Source organism: Lutra lutra, chromosome 6 (genome assembly GCF_902655055.1).
Source record: "Lutra lutra chromosome 6, mLutLut1.2, whole genome shotgun sequence".
NCBI lineage: Eukaryota > Metazoa > Chordata > Mammalia > Carnivora > Mustelidae > Lutra > Lutra lutra.
Window position 1 is genome coordinate 107,452,308 of NC_062283.1, and position 24,722 is coordinate 107,477,029.

The 24,722-nt window shown below is 35.3% G+C and overlaps 1 protein-coding gene across 16 annotated transcripts in view; it reads right to left on the reverse strand.

The window, feature by feature from the left end:
* The window catches only part of SNAP91 (synaptosome associated protein 91), a 153,490-nt gene that overhangs the window by 66,961 nt on the left and 61,807 nt on the right, over positions 1-24,722 (reverse strand). For 11 of the 16 annotated variants that reach the window (XM_047733217.1, XM_047733213.1, XM_047733215.1 and 8 more), the window contains exons 8-13: positions 19,795-19,901; positions 14,961-15,002; positions 8,780-8,850; positions 6,682-6,687; positions 3,848-3,875; positions 560-669 (exon numbers count right to left, since the gene is read on the reverse strand). In XM_047733217.1, the coding sequence (XP_047589173.1) occupies positions 560-669; positions 3,848-3,875; positions 6,682-6,687; positions 8,780-8,850; positions 14,961-15,002; positions 19,795-19,901 (364 nt within the window). The remainder of the gene's footprint in view (positions 1-559; positions 670-3,847; positions 3,876-6,681; positions 6,688-8,779; positions 8,851-14,960; positions 15,003-19,794; positions 19,902-24,722) is intronic. The other 5 variants (XM_047733229.1, XM_047733228.1, XM_047733227.1 and 2 more) reach the window with 1 other exon arrangement.

A 24,722-nucleotide genomic window follows, 5' to 3' on the forward strand; every position in this document is an offset into this window, starting at 1 on the left:
ATCTGAGGCAGCCCTGAGATTTTACCCAACACACAGTGTCTCCACTTTCTCACTACTCTTCTGGCCTTTAGGTGCTATAAAAGCTGATTAGGAAGATCCCCATGTTCCCTTCCTATCACCAGTGTCAAGAGTTCCTCATAGGCACCAGCTAATGGGCCTAGAGCTGCAAAGTTTTTCTTTGTTTTTTTTTTCTTTTTGGTTTTTTTTTTTAAAGTGCCTTAAGACACTCTTTGAATTTCATACAAGAAGCTAAATTCTGAAATCATTTTCCACATCTTCACAACTTCAGAAGACTCTGAAGTGTGTGTACCATTCTTCTACCTCCTTTCTTAAATGTGGGAGCAAGAAGATCATTTCTACAGCTTAGGTCTTTCTGATGCTTTGAGAATACAGGTCTAGGGAACTATAGAAAATGTGAACCTAAATATAGCCCAAACTAGCATATGCTATTAGGACTAGCTTTCATTTTGTGAAAATATCTGGGTTCAGTACATAAAAAATAAAACAAAAGGCTAATCAAAATACTAATAAACAGCTCAGTGCATACTCATTAACTAACCTGACAGGGACAGCCGCAGACGCAGTTGCAAATAAATCAACCGGTGGGGATGTATCAATAGTTTTAGCTGGTGTAGAATTAGGAGACGTAACAGTTGTGGCTGGAGAAGACTGAAAGTGAAGATGCACAACACACTCTAGTCAAATGCGAATCTAAAGGACACAGCAACAGGACCGCCACTTTGCAGACCTCTGACATTTGCAGCCATTTTTTGGTAACTCCTTGTGGGAGGAAAAATACTCAAGAAAATTTGAAATGGAGAACTATAATAAATAATCAATATTGGACAACACAGTTTTCAAATTTTAAAAGTTAAATGCAAGTTATATAAAATTATGTTTAAAATATTTGGCTTAACATTGCAATGACTTCCACTTATGTAATTTACATCAAGGCAAACTGTTATTTCCTAAACATAAAATTAGCAGGAAAGATCTTATCAGCTGCTAAAAATGAAGACAATTACCAATCGGAATAACCACTATAAAACCAAGGCCATTCTTTTTCCTTTGCATCCTAACCAGAATTCACATAACATCTTCTCAAGTGTCTTTAAGTTCTGGAAATCAAACTTTCGAAATAGTTCACAGATGGCAGAGAACAATTTATAAATAAGACTCAGGTTACTGACAGTTTAAGGGTATCATGACTATATTCTATCACTAATACAACATAGATAAAATTTAAAAACTGAAATAAAATCTAACATTTATTGTCCTGTACTGGTTTATTTTTTAAAAGAGAACTTAATAGTCAGTTAATATATTAAAAATTAAGATTTTTGTTGAGGTAACTATTCTAATTCCATTTCCCTTTATGTGGTATATTTAATTCTCCATGTATTTACAAGAGAAAGATTAAAGGGGCATCTCAAACTAGTCCACTGATACTTACTGTGAATGAAAATGTGATAAACAGCAAGAAAACATGAAGACTAAGACCAACCAAAGGCTATCAAATACTGCTATAAAGAGACACCTAGGGGCACCTGGGTGGCTCAGTGGGTTAAAGCCTCTGCCTTTGGCTCAGGTCATGATCCCAGGGTCCTGGGATTGAGCCCCACATCGGGCTCTCTGCTCAGTGGAGAACCTGCTTCCTCCTCTCTTTCTGCCCGCCTCTCTGCCTACTTGTGATCTCTGTCGTCAAATAAATAAATAAAATCTTAAAAAAAAAAAAAAGAGACACCTAATTTCAAAGAGACCAAACTTAAAGTTTCAAAAAGTATAAATTAAGAAAAAGGACTGAGGAGATTATAGTGAGGGGTTTTCAGACTTAAGTAGTATTTGTCTAGTATCTCCTTGTCCAAGAACCAAGAAGTCAAAATTCAATAGATGTACAAATGTTAAGCATTTAGCAACTCATGAGCAGTATGGATACTGCTGCTCAGGAAATGTCTACTCAAGCCTTTCTCTTTACCAAAAATTCCAAATTTTTGAATGGAATATGAAAGATCATCTAGGGAATAGAAAGGACCAAACAAATTTAATTTGTATGTTCTCCACTGTGTACACTGACAACTCTCTAAAAGAAATCTGTGGGTTTTTTCAAACCAATACATGTAAATAAGCTTAGAAAGTAATGTTTATGAAGATACCACTGAGAACTTAAAACCAACAATGAAGTTACCAACATAAATGTAAAATGAAGGTCTTCAAAGGCTCACTAAAAACTGCTCTGTAACAATAAGCCCTGAAGAAATGAGAGAGCTAGGAAAGAGAACCAGAAGAATCCTGTTATTACAAAAAGAAAATGTCAATAAAATTTGATTTGGCCAAAATGTAGAAACAGACCATCCCCAATGATGCCATTAATTTTTACCACACTCTATTCTGCAGTCGTACATTGGAATTTTTCATGTAGATATAATGACTTTAAACCCGGTTTTACATTAGAATCATCAGGAAGGTTTTTGTTGGCTTGAGCTGCTGGAGGGAATTTTAGGCAGCCAGCCAGATACTGACACAGTACAGGGTATCTGGGAACCACCAGAACCGTCATAATGACATCCTTCATGTCTGTAATAACAGCAAACACAGAATGGAAATTTATCATAGAGGAAAGAGCACATTTATTACATTTTTGTCTGAAAAATATGATGGCAAATGTGAGCTACAGATCTAGGGAAATAAGTACTATTGTCACTGATAACCATAATCCAATCCTGTCCTTTAGTATGATTAAAAAAAGAGGGAGGAGAAAGAGTTATTAAAATTATGAAAGTGGAGTGTCTAAAAGGCAAGCTTGCAGAAAGACACTCAACCACAACTGACTTCTTTATCACTCAAACACATATAAAATTATGTGTTCTATCTCACAGGGCTGGGATTTAGAATATGTATGTTCTTTGTAACTAGTTTGTTTTCAGTTGTAATATAAATGTATGAAAATTTCTCCTACTTAAAAAAAAAACTTAGTCTAAATAGAGGACTATGTAGACATTGCTATACTAGACTAGATAGAGAAACTAATATAAAGTAGAATACACAAAGTTTACCTTTCCGTTCCTCAAATAATTAAAAATAAAATTACCATAAGACCCAGAAATCCCACTTTTGAGTAGATACCTGAAAAACTGAAAGCAGGAACTCAAACAGGTATTTATATACCAATGTTCACACAACAGCATTATTTACAACAGCCAAAAGGTGAAGACAACCCAAGTGGCCAACTGACGGATGGAAGAAGTAAATGTATGTATACATACAATGGAATGTTTTTCTTTTAAAGATTTTATCTATTTATTTGAGACTGAGAGAGAGAGGGAGAGAGAGAGATGGGGAGGGGCAAAGTGAGAGGGAGCAATAGACTCCCCGCTGAGCAAGGAGCCCAGTGTGGGACTCGATCCCAGGACCCTGGAATCATGAGTTGCACCAAAGGCAGAGGCTTAAGCGACTGAGCCACCCAAGCACCCCCATACAATGGAATATTATTCAGACTTAAAAAGGAAGGAAATTCTGACATATGCTACAGCAAAAATAAATTCCCCAAGATATTACATTAAGTAAAATAAGCCAGTCAAAAAAGTCCAGACACTGTATGATTCCACTTATTTGAGGTAACTAGAGTAGTCAAATTCATGGAGTCATAAAGTAGAATGGTGGTTGCCTGGGGCTGAGGAGAAGCATGTGGAATTAGTGTTGAAAGGGTGCAGAGTTCCAGTTTTGATGACAAAGTTCCGGAAATGGACAATAGTGATGGTTGTACAACAAAATGAATGTATGTAATGCCACTGAACTGTACACTCAAAAATTCCTAAAATGGTCAAAACAAAACAAACAGCCAACTTACCTTACTTAACGGAGAAGGAGCACCAGATCTAAAAGGCAAACAAGAAAAATCAAAACCAAATATACATGGATACATTTGTAGAAGCATTTAAGTTTGATATCACCTGGACAAGCATTAACTGGTTTACACACAGATGTCTTAGCAATGGATAAACTATTTTTTAAAAAAATAATTTATCCTTCACTCAATTATGACATCCTTTTTCAATGTTTTCCATTCACTTAATTTCTAGTTACTACAAGTTCTTAAAACCAAGTTTTTTTCTCTATTTCTAGTAACTCAATTTTTTGAGTTGATCATTATTGCCCACATCCAACAAAAATTAGAATTTCAAAAATGTTGTCCAGACTTGGGGAAAATAAAGCTTTACAGAATTAAAAAAAAAAAAAAAACCCTCTGGTTCATTACTTTTAAAAGTTAGAAAAGTCATTAAGGTACACTGTGATTCATTTAATCATAATTGTGATGCATTAAAAGAACACCGGAATTTTAAAAATCCTTATGAGCCGTGTGCCTGAAATATATCTCAACTTCCACATGTATACTCCTGGTTTGTTATCTTCATGGCTGCAATGAAAGCTATTATGGAAAATATTCCCATTATCCTGTTAGAACTGGTGGGAGCTTGAAAAAGAACAGTAACCTCAATGCTTGTTTCTAAGGGAGTGAGGAAAAATTAGAAAGGAGTAAATTATTTTTTTAAGTGAGATTATTGCTAGCACTGACCTGTACATCATTTCTAGCAAAGGGTTTCAGAAACGACTACCTAAACAGCTTACGTTTTACCAACCCAGGTTGGTGAAAAATAAATTAATGATAAAATAAAATAAAGAAAAAATATTTTGGTAGGAAGCCTACTGTCAGAGTCTTAGAGCATGGCGGGGATGGCTTTCTATTCATCTACAGAGAAAACAACATAAGAAGCACTAGCCAAAAAAATTAGCAGAGATTTAGTAACTGACATTTTGTACAATATCATGAATTTTTGTTTTATTGAGTGTAGCAAACAGATTGAATAATATACTTCACATTAATACTTTTTATGTTCAACCTTATTTGCAAATACCTGCTATTAAAAATTATCATCCTCAAACCTAAGTACAAATATCATAACTGACACAAAATCATTTGCCAAGCTCCTATATGAGCACCTTTACTAAATGACCCTTGTAGTTACCCCGTGGACTAAGCAAATAAATGAAAATCTGTCTCTGTCCAATCACCATCCCACTTACCACATTGTATCTTATTTCTCTGTTTAGTTATCTGTCTTTTCCACTACAGGGTAAATTCTTTGAAGAAAGGGAATCCAGCCCTTTACACAGTACCTGGCATTTTGCAGGCACTGGTATTTCTGTATTATTTGAATTTTAGAATAAGAATGCATGACTCTTTGTATAAAAAATGAACCAAAAGTCTTAAAAATTATTTTGTGTGAAACTAAACTGTCAGGATGAAAGACCCCTGTTCTTATGGCCCACATCTAGACTTCGCCATGATTTCATCTAAGTGGTCAGAACCAAAGGTATGCACTCCCTATGGGGCCATAGCCTTAAAAAGCATCATTAATCACTGATTGAAATCTGAAGGCTCGAGGCTCACAGAAGTAAATAGTTTGCTCAAGACTTAGCATTCTTTAATGGTGGATTTAGGACTCTAGTCTGAGTCTGTATTGATGCCCAGAGCCTGTGCTAGTTTCACATTCCAGCTTGTCCTGATACGAATTCAGATGGGCGTGGCACGTGTGTTCCTCTCTTCCTTTTACCTCTTTCTTCATTGATTTACCACCCTACTACCCTACCATGGGTCATTCACCGTTTATAAGAAATGCTACAATATTTATATATATAGATAATGACACTTAGTAAAAATTAATACTTATTTTAATGATTTCAACAAGAGAAATCTAGTACATACTGAACTGAGCTGGGAAGAATAAAGCACAAATATAATTTTAAAAGAGAATGAATGACCCATGTAGTCCTATTCCAAATTCTGTGAAATGCTACAAATAAATCTGTGGGTTTTTATGATGAACATAGAAAATGCCAAGGTTTATTTCCAGGATGTTAACAGTAAGTCATCAAAAGAGGGAATTTTTTATGTCTTATCCACATCAATAATCTCTACATAATTTTGGCTATAAATGCTAGCCAGAAGACAAACAAAAAGACAAAACACAGATGTGAAAAACCTATCTATGTCATCCAAATAATTTTAATTACAATCGACTTATAAGGTTTCCTGCACCCTCAGCACTTAGTAAACCCACATGTAAAATGAAATCAATTTCTCTTTTGTTCTATGGAATCACAGAAACACACAGTATACAAATATATTACAGTATTTGCATAAAACTTCAAAAATGAGTATCAGTGAATAAAAGCCATTAAATGTAAAGAGTATGCATATTTTTATAGCAGACATTTGAAAACACTTCATTGTCTCAGAGATTAGAATCACTTTATACTGCTTCTTAAAGACAAACAACTTTAATTTTCTTTGTAGCATTGTCTTTAGCACTTCTGCCATATGCCATGGGAACATCTTCTGTTTACTAATCAAATAAAAAAACCTTTTTTCAAAAATCTAAGAAGAATGGATGTATGCCTAAGTGAGATTGTTAGTCTTGATTTGAGAAGACCAAAATAAAGTAAAACCATTTATGCCAGTCACCTTGCTAGACAAAAAAGTATGATGAAAAAATACAGATGTGTAAAAAATGGACAGGAATCAGTTTTAAATGTTCTAAATACCAAATGTGAAGTCTTAAGAGTGCTTTTTGCATTTTTAGTAATAACCAAATGCAAAAAGTCACTCAATGTAGTACTCACCCTTCACTTAAGTTCCCAGGTAAGCACAAACATACAAAGAAGAACACAGTTAACTACTATATATAGTTCATTTAATTTAAAAATAGGGAATAAGCAAAAGACAAGTTCGTATGTGGTCTAAGCCAATTCAGAAAAGAAAAATGACAAGCATAAAATGATTTTAAAGGAGAGAGAAACAATATGATCAAAGGTAATTCAAAACAAGATCACTGGATTTCTATTTCCCTACCCTTAGAAATGTAACTACGCGTACAAAGCTGTTTTCCAAAGATAGCTTCCCGCAGCCACAAGGGGGCGAATGCAGACTTGAAATTAGGGCTCATGAAATTCACCCCGGAAGGTGGCTTTTTCTGGTGACCACAGTACTGGCAGATGTACCACGGGGAAACTGCAGGGTGCGGGGGACTCCGAAGGGACAAGAATACAGAAAAGCTGACTCTTCACCAAGCATTGTGCATTGCCTTGCCAAGGGAGAGGCTTTAAGTCCTGAGGATATACATCTTTCCTTCACGAAAGATCCTTCCACCACAGGAGCAGGGACATTTCTTAGGCTTCCTGGCTCCTTTTGCTTAAATCCTACACAACTCCTTTGGCTTCTTAGATACTCCAATACTGAGTAGCCCCAGTAATCCCTGGAAGTGGGCATCTTAATGCACTCACTCCCGTGTCTCTTAATGCACTCTCATGTCTTTTTAGTTGGCATCAATCTGTCTATAAAAGTCTGACCATGCATGGCCACAATGAAGGAGGGGTAGACCTTGTACTTGCACTGTGGTAACAATCTTAACAGAGCCCCTGGGAGGTCCTGTCATGCATCATACCAAACAGTTCCACCATAACTGCCCGAGAGTTTCCTACAGTGTTGTCCGTCCTCGAAAATTTAAAACAATCAATAATTTTTATACTAACTTGGAAAAGAAGACAGAAATGACACTTAGCTAATGAAACAACAAGCAATAAGTAACATCAGGACATGAATAGATTCTGGGCAAATGCTGAGAGAGAAGAAAAATGAAAATCAAAATGCAACATGCATTTTGATGGCTGTTATCACAGGCAAAATCGAGCATCAGCATACAGCCCTGCAATGATCAGTTCATAGGTTGTTTCTGTTAACTTCTGCTGTCAACGGAAATGAAACAAGCATAAAGCTGCGACCAACAGACAGATTTCAAACTGACTCTGTAGGGACAGTTACAGGTGGAGATAATGAAATATAAAATTGTCCTCAAATTTCAGAATCAGAAAATCTATCTAAACCGCATATGTGGGGGAAAAATGTCCACAACACATGCAGCACATGATTAAGGAAGGCTTAATGAGATAGCCCTCCCAGGATGGGTAAGATTTACACACACACAGACAAGGAGGGTAAGCATCCAAGACTAGCAGATTTATAATCTTTGAGCAAGGCACAAAGACTGGAAAGCACTGGGTCCTATGAAGAGACAAGTCTGATACTTGCCAGAGAGAAGAAAAGAAATGGAACCTGCACATTTTTGCATGCAATGAGGAAAAACAGTAAAAAGATGTATGTGCCCAAGTGCAAAGGTATGCCAATCCAGTAAAACTGCACTTATTGCTGATTGATTGATATTCACTATATAAAAAAGATCCTGAGCAAAATACCAGCAGCATGCCATGCTGAATGTTTCAAGTGGGAAGTGTCTAAAATGCAGAAAACTTATTTGCGGGCTTGGCTTTTTTCACAACAGGGTCCGTAATGTAACAGAATGTTCAAGGCTACCTGTGAAACTGTGCTTGTTTTACTCATGCCCAATGATAACAGCCTCAATTTTTAACATGAACAACTCTTTTTCGGCATATTGTCAATCCCCTGTAAGGGAAAGTATATACATCAGGAAGTTCAGGGAACCTAAGTACAAACTACTAATGTGCTGCAGACAGATTGGCTCTACATGGGGTCACACTGTCCTAGGTTAATCAGACGGGATTTTTGAGGGAACCTGGAAGAATTACAATAAAGCATACCCTAAAACTGTAGGAGTAAAAGTCGTACCATGATACATCTCATTCTTACAAAGAACGACTACAGCATTTTTTTCATCTTATTTAGAATTATACAACTAATGCGTACTTGTTTCCGGGTTTCTTTCCTTCTAATGTATTTAGATGCTGTTCAAGGGTCTCCATAAGACTGCTGGGAGCCTACAATAAGAAAGTAACAATAAATGTCTGCATTGCTTTCTTTCAAAGTAAGTACACTGGAACATCACTGTAACTTTGCGTGGTGGAGTTCTGTGGGTGGACCCCACTACAGATGTGAGGTGATTGCATTCCAGGTTCTGTTGGCACTTAAATATTTAAATCCCATGGAATCTCAGACAGGTCCGTCTTACATGCAGTTAACTCTACTGCGCAGCCAGTGGTGCTACAGCGTGGTTTCAGTGTATGGATTACATTGGATAGACTTTTTCTGTGACATTACTTATATGCAGTAAACTCAAATCGAGTCCACTGTATGTTTCCACAAGACCACACGAACAAGGAAAAGGGAATGGGTATTTGTATCCAAGTAAAAAAATACAAGTGCCTAAATACAAACTTACAGAAGTCTGAAAGTACAGTAAAATCTCACTTATCTACACTTGACTTAAATGTTAGGAAAAATTGTTACTATAGTAAATAAAAGTTGGGGGCAGTGTAAATGATAGTTGTGGAGAAAAGGATACATCTTTGATAGTCAGCAACAATTAAGATTTTATTACTGAGCTATTTGATTTATATACATAATAAAGTAAATACTTCAGCAAATGTGGTAATGTTAAACTACTGTGTATTAGAAGATTTAATGTAGTTCAACTCTTTTACTAAAAGGGACCTGAATGTTTGTTCTTATATTAACATTTCAGGCAATAGAAAGTGATGGCATTTTACTGCATATTAGAAAGAGAAATAATAAGTTCATACATATATTCCATCCCCACTATTCCTCAAGCATTAGAAACTTAATGTTATGTTTAAATAATTTTAACCTAAATGAGACCTTAACAGCAGTGTAAGCATTCAGAGAACAGTACTCCATGAATGAAAATATTTAAGCACATTTATAGACACATTTAATTCTAATAATTATCCTTCAAATTAATATGAAATTAATTTTGAAGACCTTTATGCTAATTGCTAAAATAGCTCACAGAATTCAAGGAAATTCATATAACTGTACATTTTACATGGTACCTATAATGACAAAATCAAGTAGAATTTGAAAATTCTTATTAAGAATTTTTAATTTTAAAAGTTCAGGATATTTAGTATCTTTTTTCACTTCACTAATAGAGTCATGAACCATCTTAACAATTATGTGATTATTATATATGTAATTATGTATTATAAATTATTAAGTAAACAAAAATTTTTTTTGATTATCATTTCTTTTTTTAATTTTTAATTTATTTTTTAATAAACATATAATGTATTTTTATCCCCAGGGGTACAGGTCTGTGAATTCCCAGGTTTACACACTTCACAGCACTCACCATAGCACATACCCTCCCCAATTAAGTGAACAAAAATTTTAACTTGCTAAAAGTGATGGACGTAGGGTAGAAAGAATCAGCCCTATGAGAATTATCTAAAAAGTTATGGCCTATAGAGTAGAAAAAGTAATGATTATGGGGGATATAAAAAATTTAGAAAGTTATACAAATTAGAATTTAAAAAATATAACTCAGGTGAAAATAGACTTACTCAACACAGTCCAATAAACTGCAACTAAGAGTATACCTCTAAGTTATAAAAAAATAAAATTTTAAGAGATAAGGAAAATTTTGCTCCATAGAACAAATAATACAATATAAAGATGTATTCATTGAATAAATGGAATATACACTGTATTCTTAAAAGCAAGAAAACAGAAAAGGCTGCACATTTTTTAGGTGAATTAATTCCCAATAACCTCAAAATTATCATGCTAATTGTCATAATAATAATAATAATTACTATAATTGTCATAGCAATGGAACTTAGGAAGCCTGGACATATAACTTCAAAATGTTCCTATATCTTTTTTTTTTTTTTTCCACTGGGATCATAGTGAAAAAAAAAAATATCAAGCCACAGAACCTCTCTCTGGTTACAAGACACAGGTCCTCTAAATGTTAAATGCAATGTAAAGAAAATGTGATTCTGTGTTAATACTGTCTAAAAGGATAAATGCTACTTAAAGTCACAAAACAATAATTTGAGATAACAAAAAAAGGAGGTGGTGTTTTCTCTTATAAACTTCCTTAGTTATCTTAACAAATAAACCCAAAACCAGAAAGGCAGTTTGCAATTTCATTCTTTTTGCAAGGTTTCTTAATAATTTGTGGATGAAAAGTTTAAAATAAAGTAGCAGTCACAAAAATTAACAATTGTTGAAAAAAATCTTACCACGAGCACAGAATACAAAACTGACTTTCATCTTTAAGGGGAGTTATTTCGTGATAAATTGCACGTAAAATTAAGTTTGGAGCATTTTATCTTAAAGCTTTAAAAATGTCTCATCAGGGTGCCTGGGTGGCTCAGTGGGTTAAAGCCTCTGCCTTCGGCTCAGGTCATGATCCCAGGGTCCTGGGATAGAGCCCCACGTTGGGCTCTCTGCTCGGCAGGGAGCCTGCTTCCTCCTCTCTCTCTGCCTGCCTCTCTGCCTACTTGTGATCTTTGTCAAATAAATAAATAAAATCTTGAAAAAAATGCTTCATCATTTATATTTCTTATATGGACATGTGAAATCTAATAGAAGTAAATTCCTTAAAGCTTTGGAGGGGGGAAAACCCTATTTTGATAGTAATGTGCACAAACGTAGGAATACTGGCTGCCTCCTAACTTTATAGCACTGAGTCTATCTTGGCATGTAGTAGACAAATAAGCAAAAATTGTTTCAAATTTCCAATGAGCAAAACTTTAAGAATGTCCCTGCTGTTATAAAAGGAACTTAAAGGAACAAACTATAATTAGCAGGGTCTTTAGTTGCTTATTTTTTAAAATACCCAAGTCAATAGACCAGTTGGATGGAAAACCAACCCAAGGATCAAGAGTCATTCTGTGGAAGCTAACAGGTAACTGATTCATCAGTGGTACAGGTTTTTTTTTAAAAAACGCTTTTCTTTACCTGTAGTTTTCAGATCAACCAGAATTCCTAACATCAAAACCTAAGATGTTTTTCATAAAAGGAGATATTTTAAATTGAATGTGTGCGTGCACATACACTCGCGCGCGCGCACACACACACACACGCCAAACAGGATATGGTATTTTGAAAATCTTTATCCTGGAACAAATTCAAAGCTGACTGTGAGCCAGGATCCAAAAGGAAGCATCCATCTACAATTCACATGCTTTAGATTCTAAAGCATCATTAAAATGGAACAGGAAAAAAAAAAAAGCAACAAAAGGATTGTTCAAAATTTTGAAGCATTTGAAAGTGCTGAGAAATATTTCAGTTTTGATATCATATTCCACTTCTTATACAATACAGCACTTCTGAATGACTTATTAAAGATTCACCAATGTTCATAATTTAAATGCAATCATGATGATATGATACGCACAATTATTTAAAGAGGGCTACCAATGACCACGCTGGCATTTATATTGTGCATTTTCCAACCAAAATGATATCTGTTAAATTCCTCTTCTCGGCCTTGCTGCAAGAGGAAGTCTAATCCTTTTTTCCAGTTACAAGCAGCCTATTCTTATTCCCAGACGCTAGGTAGCCTCCCAGTCTCCATCTCCTCATTAACCCTCATCCATGCTGGATATTTTGGTTCATTGCCACAGCTAGATTCAGTGGACATGGTGGCTACAGAGGACCTGGCAGAGAGCAGAGATTAGGTTCTAATCTCAAAGGCATTAAACTGAGTCCACACAACCAGGTGTCTCTGACCCATCTCCAGATTAATCCTGGTCCAACACTGTCTAAAGGACTAACCCTAGAACAGCTCACATTCCAGCTCAGACCTGATCATACTGTCATAGTGGGTCTAAGTTGCCAGTTTAATGAGAAGTCTCCACCAGACCTGTGGTAGAGGCTCTAAATAAGAATTAGGGAGAGTGTTTAGTTCTGTCACTCACAATCCCAACAGAAATCAGAATTTGGTTACTTATTAAGAAATTTCAAAGCACAAAATACTTTTGTACTGATATTTTAAATAGACACTGAGAAATGAACTAGAGATTCTTTGTGTGAGTACAAGGAGGTAGTTTTAAAATAAATGTTTACATGGAAGTTTATGTGACTCTTAAGGTCATAAAAGAAAAGCAGAGAAAAGAATGATATTAGATTATAATGAATATCACAGAATACCCAGAGCAAAATTTTACCTTAAGGATAGGATTTCTGTTCCCCAAGTTGTGATAACACAACGTACACCATTAAATAGTATATCTCTCAACTGCTTCTTCAGGGAAGGAGAATCTATAAATTATAATGAATATTATAGTAACATTCAAAATTAAACCCAAGTATGTGAGTCCTTCTTTCAAGGACATACTACAATTTTCTAAAAAAAAAGAACAAGCAGGGCCTGAACTGAACTCACGACCCTGAGATCAAGACCTGTGCTGAAGAGTCAGACACTTAACCAACTGAGCCTCCCAGGTGCCCCAAACAAAAAAATATTTAAGTCCTTTTAAACTTTTCTTTGTCTCTTTCAAATATTATACAAACTGAGACAAATAAGGACCTATTTTCTTCTTAACTGAGAGCCTCTCTGATAATATAGTTAGTTTTACTTTTATTCCACAGTACGAGATGTCTACACAGTTGAAATAAAGATGATTTGCCATTTCTTAAAGCTATTTATTGAACAAAATATTTTAATATCTACCTTTAGGTTAATAGGTATTATTTACCTAGGCTATTTTACCAAACTACAATGTAAATATTTATTATCATTAAATAATTAAAAATTAAAGCACACTGATTGTCTTCATTTTTTTATTACAGTGTTATCAAATTCCTAAATCTGTATCTAATAAAAAGATTTTTAATAGTACCTTGTGCACACTTAATATTTAAGCCACATCCAAAATGATACTAACACCTTATTCAGGTATGTACCTGATCAAAGAACACTGTCTTCTCACAATAGCAAAAATATTTTATATTAATATCTATCTACTAGAAGCAGTGATCTCCCAACTTTTAAAGCCAAAAAATACAATGCCATCATATTCTGAATTATTCTGTGAATTTTATTTGTGAAAAATTATTGGTATTTAACTGGTTATTTTAATAATATAAATATAGAGGTCATTACTTTTGGGTTAATTTTTAATAAAAATTTAAGGTGAATATTATTTCAAATATAGAAACACTGCAAGGGATTACAAAGATAGTCAATCATATGCATTTTGATATTATTAAAAAGGGGGTCATCTTTTATTATGACAATTTTCTCTATTACAATGACTCTTTTTATTTACAAAGACAGAAAACTCATACATTCATTACTAGTATGTAAGATAGAAACTCTACATTCTCTCTTATCATCTCAAAATCTCTAGTTAAAGGACATGTTTGGGATAGAAATTTACCATAACAGAGTAAAGAGTCAATTAAATAAAAATAGTTCCTGCCGATTGTGAGAAAAGTCACATGGAAACTCGGCCCATGTGAATGGTTCTTGATTCTACATCTTAGGAGCCCTACAATACACCCTCTTAACAGATAAAGGGATTGATATGCAACTACTGCTATTGTTTTTGCTGACTAGATGGTCCCCAGAAAAACCACTTATCTACCACTACGACTTTTTGAAAAAGGTTCTTTTATAGTAGGAATTTCTCTGCTTCACAGGAAGACAAGAATCAGTAGAACTATGATTTCAGAGTGTTCCTCTTTCATGCCCCTCCTTCATACCTGGGAAATACTGAAAACTAGGAGAACAAAAAGAAAGAATATTTCAAGTGTTCCAACTACATGCCTACCAATAGTCACTATTCATAGACAAAGCACTTTTAAACATTACTACATAAGGCTTGATTTTGAATCAAGTTCAAGAATGAAAAGATGGTCCCCAAACAGTAAATTCAGTTGCCTATAAAGAAGAAACTATGTTATGAGGGCAGGTAAATCTTCATATTAACTCCAGAAATACATTCAATAGCTAGAAAAAATACGCAAGCTAGAATAATTTCCAAGAAAGTTGGTAGGCCTAAATTCAAAATGCATTAAATGCTTATAAGACTATGTCCTAGGTAAGATCTTTTATGGCAAACTACGGAGTAATACTATCATGCATATTACACTTCCCACTCAGAGAATCACTTACCTGCGTGAGGTCAGGAATGTCACCTTTATCAATGCCAACTTGCTGTGGATTAAAAAAAATAAGGAGTTACTTAGTGGGAATTTTTAAAAATTAATTTCTTTGCATTTAACAGAAGATAACCCACAGAATTAGTTAAAACCACAGCTCAATTCTGGTATACAAGAACTGTCAATCTCACCTTTGAAAGTCTGTCTTGTGTAGTTTTCCATTCAACATAATAGAGCAATGATTTTGTTCATGTAGTTAGATATAATAAAGGTACAAAATTTTACCAAAGGCCAAAAAAGATTCAGGAAATTGAAGTATAAAATTTAAGGTTTCAGGGCTCCTGGGTGGCTCAGTGGGTTAAGCCTCTGCCTTCGGCTCAGGTCATGATCTCGGGGTCCTGGGATTGAGCCCTGTATCAGGCTCCCTGCTCAGTGGGGAGCTTGCTTCCCCCTCTCTCTGTGCCTGCCTCTCTGCCTACTTGTTATCTCTCTCTGTCACATAAGTAAATAAAATCTTTAAAAAAAAAATTTAAGATTTCCTCCATGGCAAGTGGCAGCTAAAAAGTTAAAAAAAAAAATGCTTAGCCTAAATCTAAATAGTTATAAATGCTCAGTAAATCCTCTGGACAGGGAATGTTCATTTAGTTTCAATAACTTGTTCAGGGTATATTATCCACCCCTCTTCCCACAGAGAGAAACATTTTGTTTGTTTCTTACATATCCTCTCAAAGTTTTTTTATGTATACCCAAGGAAATTGGAAATTTATAAATACATATTTATTTCCCACATTATTTTACAATAGTGTATTTATATATATGTATATATATACACATACACTGAGCTTATATTTTTCATTTAACAATATATCTCAGACCTATATCCATATTAACAGAGTTTCTTTATTTTTTAAACAGCGTCTTTTCCTATGATTTATTTATTAACAAATTATGTATTAACGAGCATTGACGTTGCTTCCCATCTCTGGCCATTGCAAGCCCTGCTGCACAGAGCACTGTGCACCTGTGTGGACACATCTGTAGGATACATGTGTAGGAGTAGAATTACTAGGTAAAAGCACAGTGAATTTTAAGTGTTGGTAGCTTGGGGAAGGGAAGCAGTGGAGCAAGGAAGAGCAGAACGGGGAAACAGCAAGAAAGAGTACAAATACGGGAATATATAAATGAAGGTGAATCAAAGAAGAGGGTATGTACGTGTTCACTATACTGCTCTATCAACTCTTTTGTGAGTTTAAAAATTATTCAAAATAAAAACTTAGGGAAAATAGAAGTCATAACATCAATTCTTTCTTTTTATTTAAATGATAAAATTTAGGCTCAAAGAAACAAAGTGGGTTAAAATCAAGTCCCTCTGAGAAATGAACTGTTTTGCTCAAGTTGGTGGAACTGCAGAAGCAAATACATTAAGTGTAAGTGTTGGGCTCCTACAAAGACAGTAAGGCAAACTAGAGATCAGGAAGCCCACTTGTTTGACAAATGCTCTTAGTTAAGTTCTTTTGCTTTCTCTATGTGGACAGCAGGGTTTCTCAGCCTTGCCACCATTCACAATTTTGGATGATAATGCTTTGATAGGGTCTGTCTTGTGCATTGTACAATATTAGCAACATCCTTCTCTACCAACTGGATGCCAGCAGACCTTCCCTTCCTCCAGTTGTGACAACCAAAAATGACTCCAGACACTGGATGCTGGGAAAGAGAAGGGAACAAAATCATCCCGTGTAGAAAATCACCAATGTAGAGCATTGACCCTCATTCTCCTAGAGCAACTTAGGCTGCAGGTTCCTCCCAGAGGTAAAGACATTACCTGCCAATGACCGAACTCTGCTTTAGGGAAGCTAATGTCGTTTCCCTAAATTCACTTAACTATTATAATTATGGAAATTATAAACTAAGATAACTTCATTCCATTCCATTTATTTCCATACTTTAATACCTCTTTAGGTGATCCATTAAAATATTAATATGAATGAAGTCAGTATTTTTGAAATTAAAGTATTACAGATCTTTACTATCGGGAACATTTTGATAAAAGGTGATGTGTTTCTCTTAAACAGATAGTTAACAGAACTTTCTTGAACAGAAAGACATAATTTAGGAATTCTTTCTTGACACTGCTATTTTCACTAACCTGAACTTCTGAACCATAATATAATTGGAGGCTTGAGCTGAGGTGTGACTGTATTACAGAAATCTCATCACTTTCTGTCTGCAAATATTCTGGGAGACATAACTCCTACGACTTGGTATTTAATCTTAGAATAGCAAACTAAGAATAACTTAGTTCTATAAAAAGGGAAGTGTGTTTAGCAGAAATGCCTATTACCTATAAAATAACCATTTTACAAAGTTTCAGTTGCCTGCTCTAGGAGACTTTATTGTAAGAATTCAAAACACGCTAAGTTTTCTACACTTCGAGCAATTTCTCTGGGGTATTTGAATATTTCCATATAAGTTGTTCAACCACTCTGTGTTTTTTTTTTAATATGGCAGATAATTCGTTAATGTTTGCCAAATAGCTAATATATATAATTATATTTTAAAAATGGCAATCTGGAAGTCTTCAGGAAAATGGTACCAATTATAGGGTAGCTACGGGATCTAAGTCCATTCATAAGTACACCACACAAGAACAGTTTGGTACAGAAAGAAGATTTGTACATTTCTTTTTTTTTTTTTTTTGATTTACTTATTTATTTATTTGACAGAGAGAGAGAGATCACAAGTAGGCAGAGAGGCAGACAGAGAGAGAGGGGGAAGCAGGCTCCCTGCTGAGCAGAGCCTAATGTGGGGCTCGATCCCAGGACCCTGAGAACATGACCCAAGCAGAGGGCAGAGGCTTAACCCACTGATCCACCCAGGTGCTCCGCTTTGTACATTTCTTAAGAAATTTCTGTATTTAGGGGCACCTGGGTGGCTCAGCGGGTTAAGGCCTCTGCCTTCGGCTCGGGTCATGATCTTGGGGTCCTGGGATCGAACCCCTGCTTCCTCCTCTCTCTGCCTGCCTCTCTGCCTGCTTGTAATCTCTGTCTGTCAAATTGAAAAAAAAAAAGATCTTTAATAAAAAAAAAAGAAATTTCTGTAATTACCAATACAAACCACTCAACAATGGTTCAAACAATTCATGTCTATATTATGAGCAATATAATTTAAATAAAGAAAACAAATGGTTACTGTTAGCCCATTGTGGGTGTCTATTCTATTAAAAAATAATTTTGTAAATTAGTATCATTCTATAAAAAGTCTTAGTCATAGTGTTCAAATAAAAGTAGAATATTTGTATTGAGTTATTTAGACTCTCAAAATAACATCTAATTTCTGTGTATTTCCTTCTCAACAGCCTGAAATGGGCCCATGCTAACATGAGGTGATCAAGAGACATGAAATAAAATTTTACATCTAAAAATAGAATGAGCTAATAAATAAGTACCCCATTTCTCGTGAAGACCTTACAGTGTTGATCAGACCTTACAGTGCTGATTAGAGAAATGTATACCCCAACCGTCACATGTCCAGCTCCTTACCTATCTAACATATATAATAAGAGGTGGGGGACCGGGTAGCATGTGCACCAGGAATTAATGGAACAATGAAAGGATCTTCCGCTCTGGATGCATAGGCATAATTGATCTTTCCACAGAAAAAGTCAGGCAAATTTTACTAGATTATATTGGTAACTGGGTTAAACCATAGGAAAATCTTATCAAATACAAAAAGTAAAATTGTGTAGCAGCCAAACCAAAAGTTTCAAGCAATTCTATCCTTTCTTAAAGACAAATCAACATCAATAAGCCCATGAGAAATACACATAAACATGCTTTAATGTATATGTAATACCTATAAACTATTCCTTACCCTTTGCTTCCCATATTATTTGTAAATAAACAAAGACTTCTATTCTGATTATGAACTCTATGGACCAAAGGTCAAGAGGCAGCATTTTGTAGTATCAGTCTCCTAATTTGAATGTGATAATTACGATTCCTGTGAATAAATGAAATTTGAAAGAAAATGTACGGACCAGAGTGCTTTCGGAATTGTGTGTATAAAATGCTTGTTCTTGTGCTATATTCTCAAAACGGCAAAAACAGCAAAACCATGGCATGAACCTCCCAAGCTCAAGGCCTTGTATGCTTTGCTGTTGGGCTTCAGAACTCCTCGCACGTGGCGCTCCAGTCAACCCAACAATTTGTTCACTGACAATGTAAGATAAGAATCAACTGTCCAACCTGCGAAAGGACTGTAATAACAATGTCATAACTCTCAGTACCAGTATCAATCAATAACTGGATTTCATAAGAGGAAACCAACTTACAGGCAACCTTGGGAAAACCAACTATACAGTTACAGACAACCTTAAGAAACAATTTATAGACTTCATAAAATTAATGATACTTTAATTTTTTCATTGTATTTAAATCACTGACAAAATAAAAAGGTTTCATTTATGATTTCTACACACTGAGAAAAATAAATGGACTTTCCTAAGGACTTTTTTTTTCAGGGTTCAATAAAAAGGAAGCCCTTCCATATGATCAAAGATAGCTATTAAGTAGAGAGGAGAGATAAACAACCTTGCAAAGCTGTGAATCTGCTCAGTACCCATGAAACTTGTATTTGAACACAGAGTGATTATCTAATTGGGATGCAGGAGTGTAAAGTACCGTTGGAGTGAGAAGTTGGAAGAGAGGACCTCTGAGATCACTTCCAACCCTAATACACTGGGGCTCTGGGACAGAATGTCTTGTCAGACTATAAACCCTATTATTGACTCTAGATACGTAAGTGAATATTCTTAAATTATATTCCCAACACAGGTTACTATTACTTACCTCTGCAACTTTGAGAAATTCAGATACTCGTGTCATTCTAGTTAGAAATCGTTTGTAAATTTCTAGGGCATCTTTACATTGTCCTTTCTTCATTTCAAAAAACTTTTCTGGAAGAGATAGATAAGCATTTTGAAAAGACTATAATATTCAATTTTCTTCTAAGCTTAATACTGTTAATTAAAACTTAAATGAATGTTTGGATCAAAACACTAGGCACTAAACCTCTATGAGGTTCTAAAGCACCTAAACAAAGGGGAACCGTGAAATTTAAGACCAGTGTTAGGTCCTAGGTGTCTCAAAGGGAAGCATTTAAATAATGAAAGCACACCTGAAGTAGAACATATGAAGTATCACAACAAGTTAACTCATGATCCATATATCCTAGAACCCTGCTTTAGAAAACAGCATCAAATATTTGCTGATAATCTCAAAAGTTATGACTGCATTCTATAGCATCATTACTTTCTTACTAGCTCACCATAAACCAATAAGGTATATATCATAAAGCAATAAATTTCTCCGAGTTAAAGAATTCTTTAAATTGTCTATACACTGTATAAACTGATACTTTTGTTGGCCACAAGAGATTTCTTTCAAACATTATAATGTGTCTCTTAGTTATAAAGTAGTGGACTTTTATGAAAAATATTTGGTTTACCAAACTCATCATGGTTTTCTAGTCCACAATTGTATCTTGTTTCTCAACCTTCAACTTCCCAGACAGAAAAACAGAGGATCCCTTTGCTGCTCTCTTTTGCACTCCCAAGACTGGAATTCAGAATTACTAGGGTGCTATAGTTCCATTATAATTACATTACATGAGTGTAGTTTCTCCATATGTGTTTGGAAGAAAACCAGCACTTTATCAGTATTTTTGCCAGCCAGTCATTTATCAGTTCATTCAGTCAATAATTACTGACATGGCAGATGGAGACAGAGAAGGCCAGGGTCTACAATAGCTTCCAGGCAACTCCAGATCATAACTGAAGATGATTTCGTATTCTTTATTATTTTATATTTTCACACAGTGAAACACATGCTATTTTTATATTCTTTCATACTTTAAAGTTCTTCATTTCATTCAGCATGTAATTGTACTACCTTAAAAGTATTTTGAATTTTCTCAAGAAAGGTTTAATAATATATAATTACACAAAGAACTAATTATTGAGGGTAGCTACTCATTACCTTCTGTTGACAGTCTGGGTAATTTTACATTTAACACGGACCTCCCCTGTAGGGCATTCAAGGGAGGCAAAAAGATCAAGAAAACAAACACATACTGTTTTCCACTTAAGATTTGAGAGGGATGTGAATCTTTTAAAAAATGGCCAAATCTAACCTAGGAGGTACTATGCTAAGTGAAGCAAGTCGGAGAAAGACAAATACCATATGATTTCACTGAGACGTAGAATTTAAAAAATAAAACAAACAAAAAATAAAGACTCTTAAATACAGAGAACAAACTGGTGGTTGGCAGAGGGGAGGGGTGGGGGATGGGTAAAGTGGATGAAAGGAATTAAGAAGTATGACATTCCAGTTATAAAATAAATAAGTCACACAGATGAAAAGTACAGCATGGAGAACACAATAATACTGTAGTAACACCGTATGGTGACAGATGGTGAGTGCACTTACGGTCAGCATTAAGTGATGATGTATAGAATTGTCAAATCAATATGTTGATACATCTGAAACTAATATAATATTGTATGTCAACTACACTTCAACTTTAAAAAATGGCTGAATCTAATCTTTATCTGCTCTATCCTGTTTTCTAATGCTACACATAGACTCTTGGTGCTGTAAGGGAACAAATCTTTTTCAGTTAACTTCTGGAGGGAAAAAAGGACTTATTCTGGTAAAATACAATTCTTTCTTTTCTTTTCTTTTCCTTTCTTTCTTTCTCTCTCTCTTTCTCTCTTTCTAAGATTTTATTTATTTGACAGAGACAGAGACAGCGAGAAAGGGAATACAAGCAGGGGGAGTGGGAAGGAGAAGCAGGTTTCCCACCGAGTAGGAGGCCTGATGTGGGGCTCTATCCCAGAACCTTGGGATCATGACCTGAGCTGAAGGCAGACGCTTAACAACTGAGCCACCCAAGCGCCCCTCTTTCTTTCTTTTTAAACAATTTTCACATAAATAATTTCTTTCAAATGTCTAAATTACTTTTCTTTACTACAACTAAGGTCATTTCTTTGCATCAGATCTTCAGCAATAACACAAAAAGAGAAACCAACTGAATAATCTCAATTTCCTTTTAGAACCAATATATCAGACCCTTAAGCAATTTTTCTCTGTCTCTTCTGGATGCTTTTTAAATTGTTCATATCTTTCATGGTAATTCAGGATTCAGGAACAAAAGTAATGACATTTTTATGGCTTTAGGTTATAATTTCCTTTGTTTCAGTTACAGTGGCAATGACACAGAAAAGCAACATGTGCTGATGTAGGAGGAGCGGTGAAGTGCCCTTGCCCTCTTAGGGACTAGGGTAGGGCCAGGAGCAATTCATACTCTTAAGAGAGGGGATGGGTCATCCAGAAATGAGCCTCTGTCTTTATTTCATACTAAAGATAAGATATGTGGATTTTCAGCATTTGAAATGAAATTCCAAACTTGGCTTTTGTAACGTTAATCTTTATAATGTGTTGATAAATTCCCTTTTCATATTAGTATTAATTTTCACAGAATAACTGTCCTAAGGAAAAAGAACCTGATGAAAAGGATCTTATTCCTGTGAAATAAACTCAGGCTTTGCATGTGGACTATCACTTATGCCCATAAGTCAGAAGGAAAGCATATTCTTACTTGCACATCAGTTTCATTATAGTGATAAAATGTTTGCAAAGATTTGCAGCACCAACATTGATTCCAACATGAGATGCAGAGAATTGCTCATGAAGTCCTTGATTAAAACTAACTCGTAATGTATTTATAAAGTTAATTACTAGCACTACTTAGTAAATAAACAAAAAACACACCTGTCTCAAAATACTTAGGATAGTAAGTGTACATATCTTCTAGAGTGTTACTTTCTTTTTTTTTTATTATGTTATGTTGGTCACCATACAGTACATCATTAGTTTTTGATGTAGTGTTCCAAGATTTATTGTTTACATATAACACTCAGTGCTCCATGCAGTACGTGTCCTCTACTACACATCACCGTAGTGTGTTACTTTCAAAAGAGCAATTTAACAGCAATGCTGAATGAAAGCCACTCAACAGCAGAAGGTGATAAGGCAAGAATGCACACCTCTACCACTTTTGAAGTCAGGTTTTTAATATGAAGATACAACTCTCTTTTTCTGATCCTAATGTTAGCCAATAGACTATCCTTTTCAAATTAGATGAAATAAAAATATATATTGCATGGTTCTCATTTTAAAATACAGAGAAAATGCATTCTTACTATAATCTTATCTCTGAAGTCAACAAAAAGAGAAAATAAAACAGAGCAGCAGTAAAATAGATGGTCAAGAGATCTAAGAGAAACACATGGCTTAACGTGTTCAACTGCTAAATGAATTTTAAAGGCAGTAAGTCTGATGTCCTTAAAGCAGAGGCAAGAAACAAACAAGGGTACACTAGTGAGAGGGCATGAGAAGGAATCAGCAGAACTTCATTTCTGACAGCTATGGAGTTGGGTAAGACGAGCAACTCAAAGATTACTGAGGCTTTAGGTTTAAAAGACTATACATACCAACAGAAATGAGATTAGGAAGGGCAAATTCAAGAGTTCAGTTTTGGACATTGCTGAATTTTTTTTTATTCTTTTTTTTTTTAAATTATTTATTTGACTGACAGAGATCACAAGTAGGAAGAGAGGCAGACAGAGAGAGAGGAAGGGAAACAGGCTCTCCGCTGAGCAGAGAGCCCGATGTGGGGCTCGATCCCAGGACCCTAGGATCATGACCTGAGCAGAAGGCAGAAGCTTTAACCCACTGAGCCACCCAGGCGCCCCTGGACATTGCTGAATTTTAAGTATCTAAATTTAAGAGTCTACAAAGAATGACTTGCAAAACCGAAGCTCAGAAGAAAGGTCACAGACTGAAATAATAGACCTGGGACTCATCATAAGGACATCTCCATAAGAAAACACAGGGTTTCCAATGAAAAATATACACAAAAAGCAGAAAAGTAACTGGCTAGGATGAACCTTAGCAAAAACTCACATTTATGAGTGGTAAGGAAGAATAAGATAGGCCCACAAAAGGGAATGGGAAGATCAGTTATTTTGGTTTACTAATAAACACTCCCACCTGAAATAAAGGTAATACAGTGTTGGATTACCTATTAAGAACAGATATCTTTCCCCAATAAGGCAAAATCTCTAAGAGCACTGTGTTTGATTGCCTTACTCAACCCCCATTCTCTCTCTAAACTCATGAGAAGCCAGGATGGTGGATGCAAATTCAGTTCTGTAAGTTAGATGGACCTGTGAGAGATCTGGAAAGTAAACTGAGGCAGAAGCCATCTTCCTATACATCTTTGGCTATTTCTGTGACAAGAAAGTCCCAGAAGTGTAAGATTATTCTTCAGCAGCATTCCACTGTCCACCTCCAGCTTCCCTGGTTTTGAAAAGTAATGGTTATAGTCACATCCATTTGATGGGACTCCCTGCTTCCTCGATTATAGCTTCAGGTGTCTGGGTTCTACCTCCCTACAGCTGCAAGGCAGCTGAGGTGGTGGCAGCAGCTTCTTATTTTTAGTTTACTGCAAAGTGGTGACCTCAGAAGTGGAAGCTTCCCCAGTGTGTAAGAATTTATTATTCTGTAAGTGATTCAGGAACCACTTCCTGCAGCGTTCTGATAATTACTTAAGCACCCAACTCCCTACTTTACATCCCTTTCTAATTAGAGTGAGGAGAGTGGTTTCTGTTTCTTGAATAAACACAGTATTGGGTAGCTGAAGTGGCTGTAGAAAT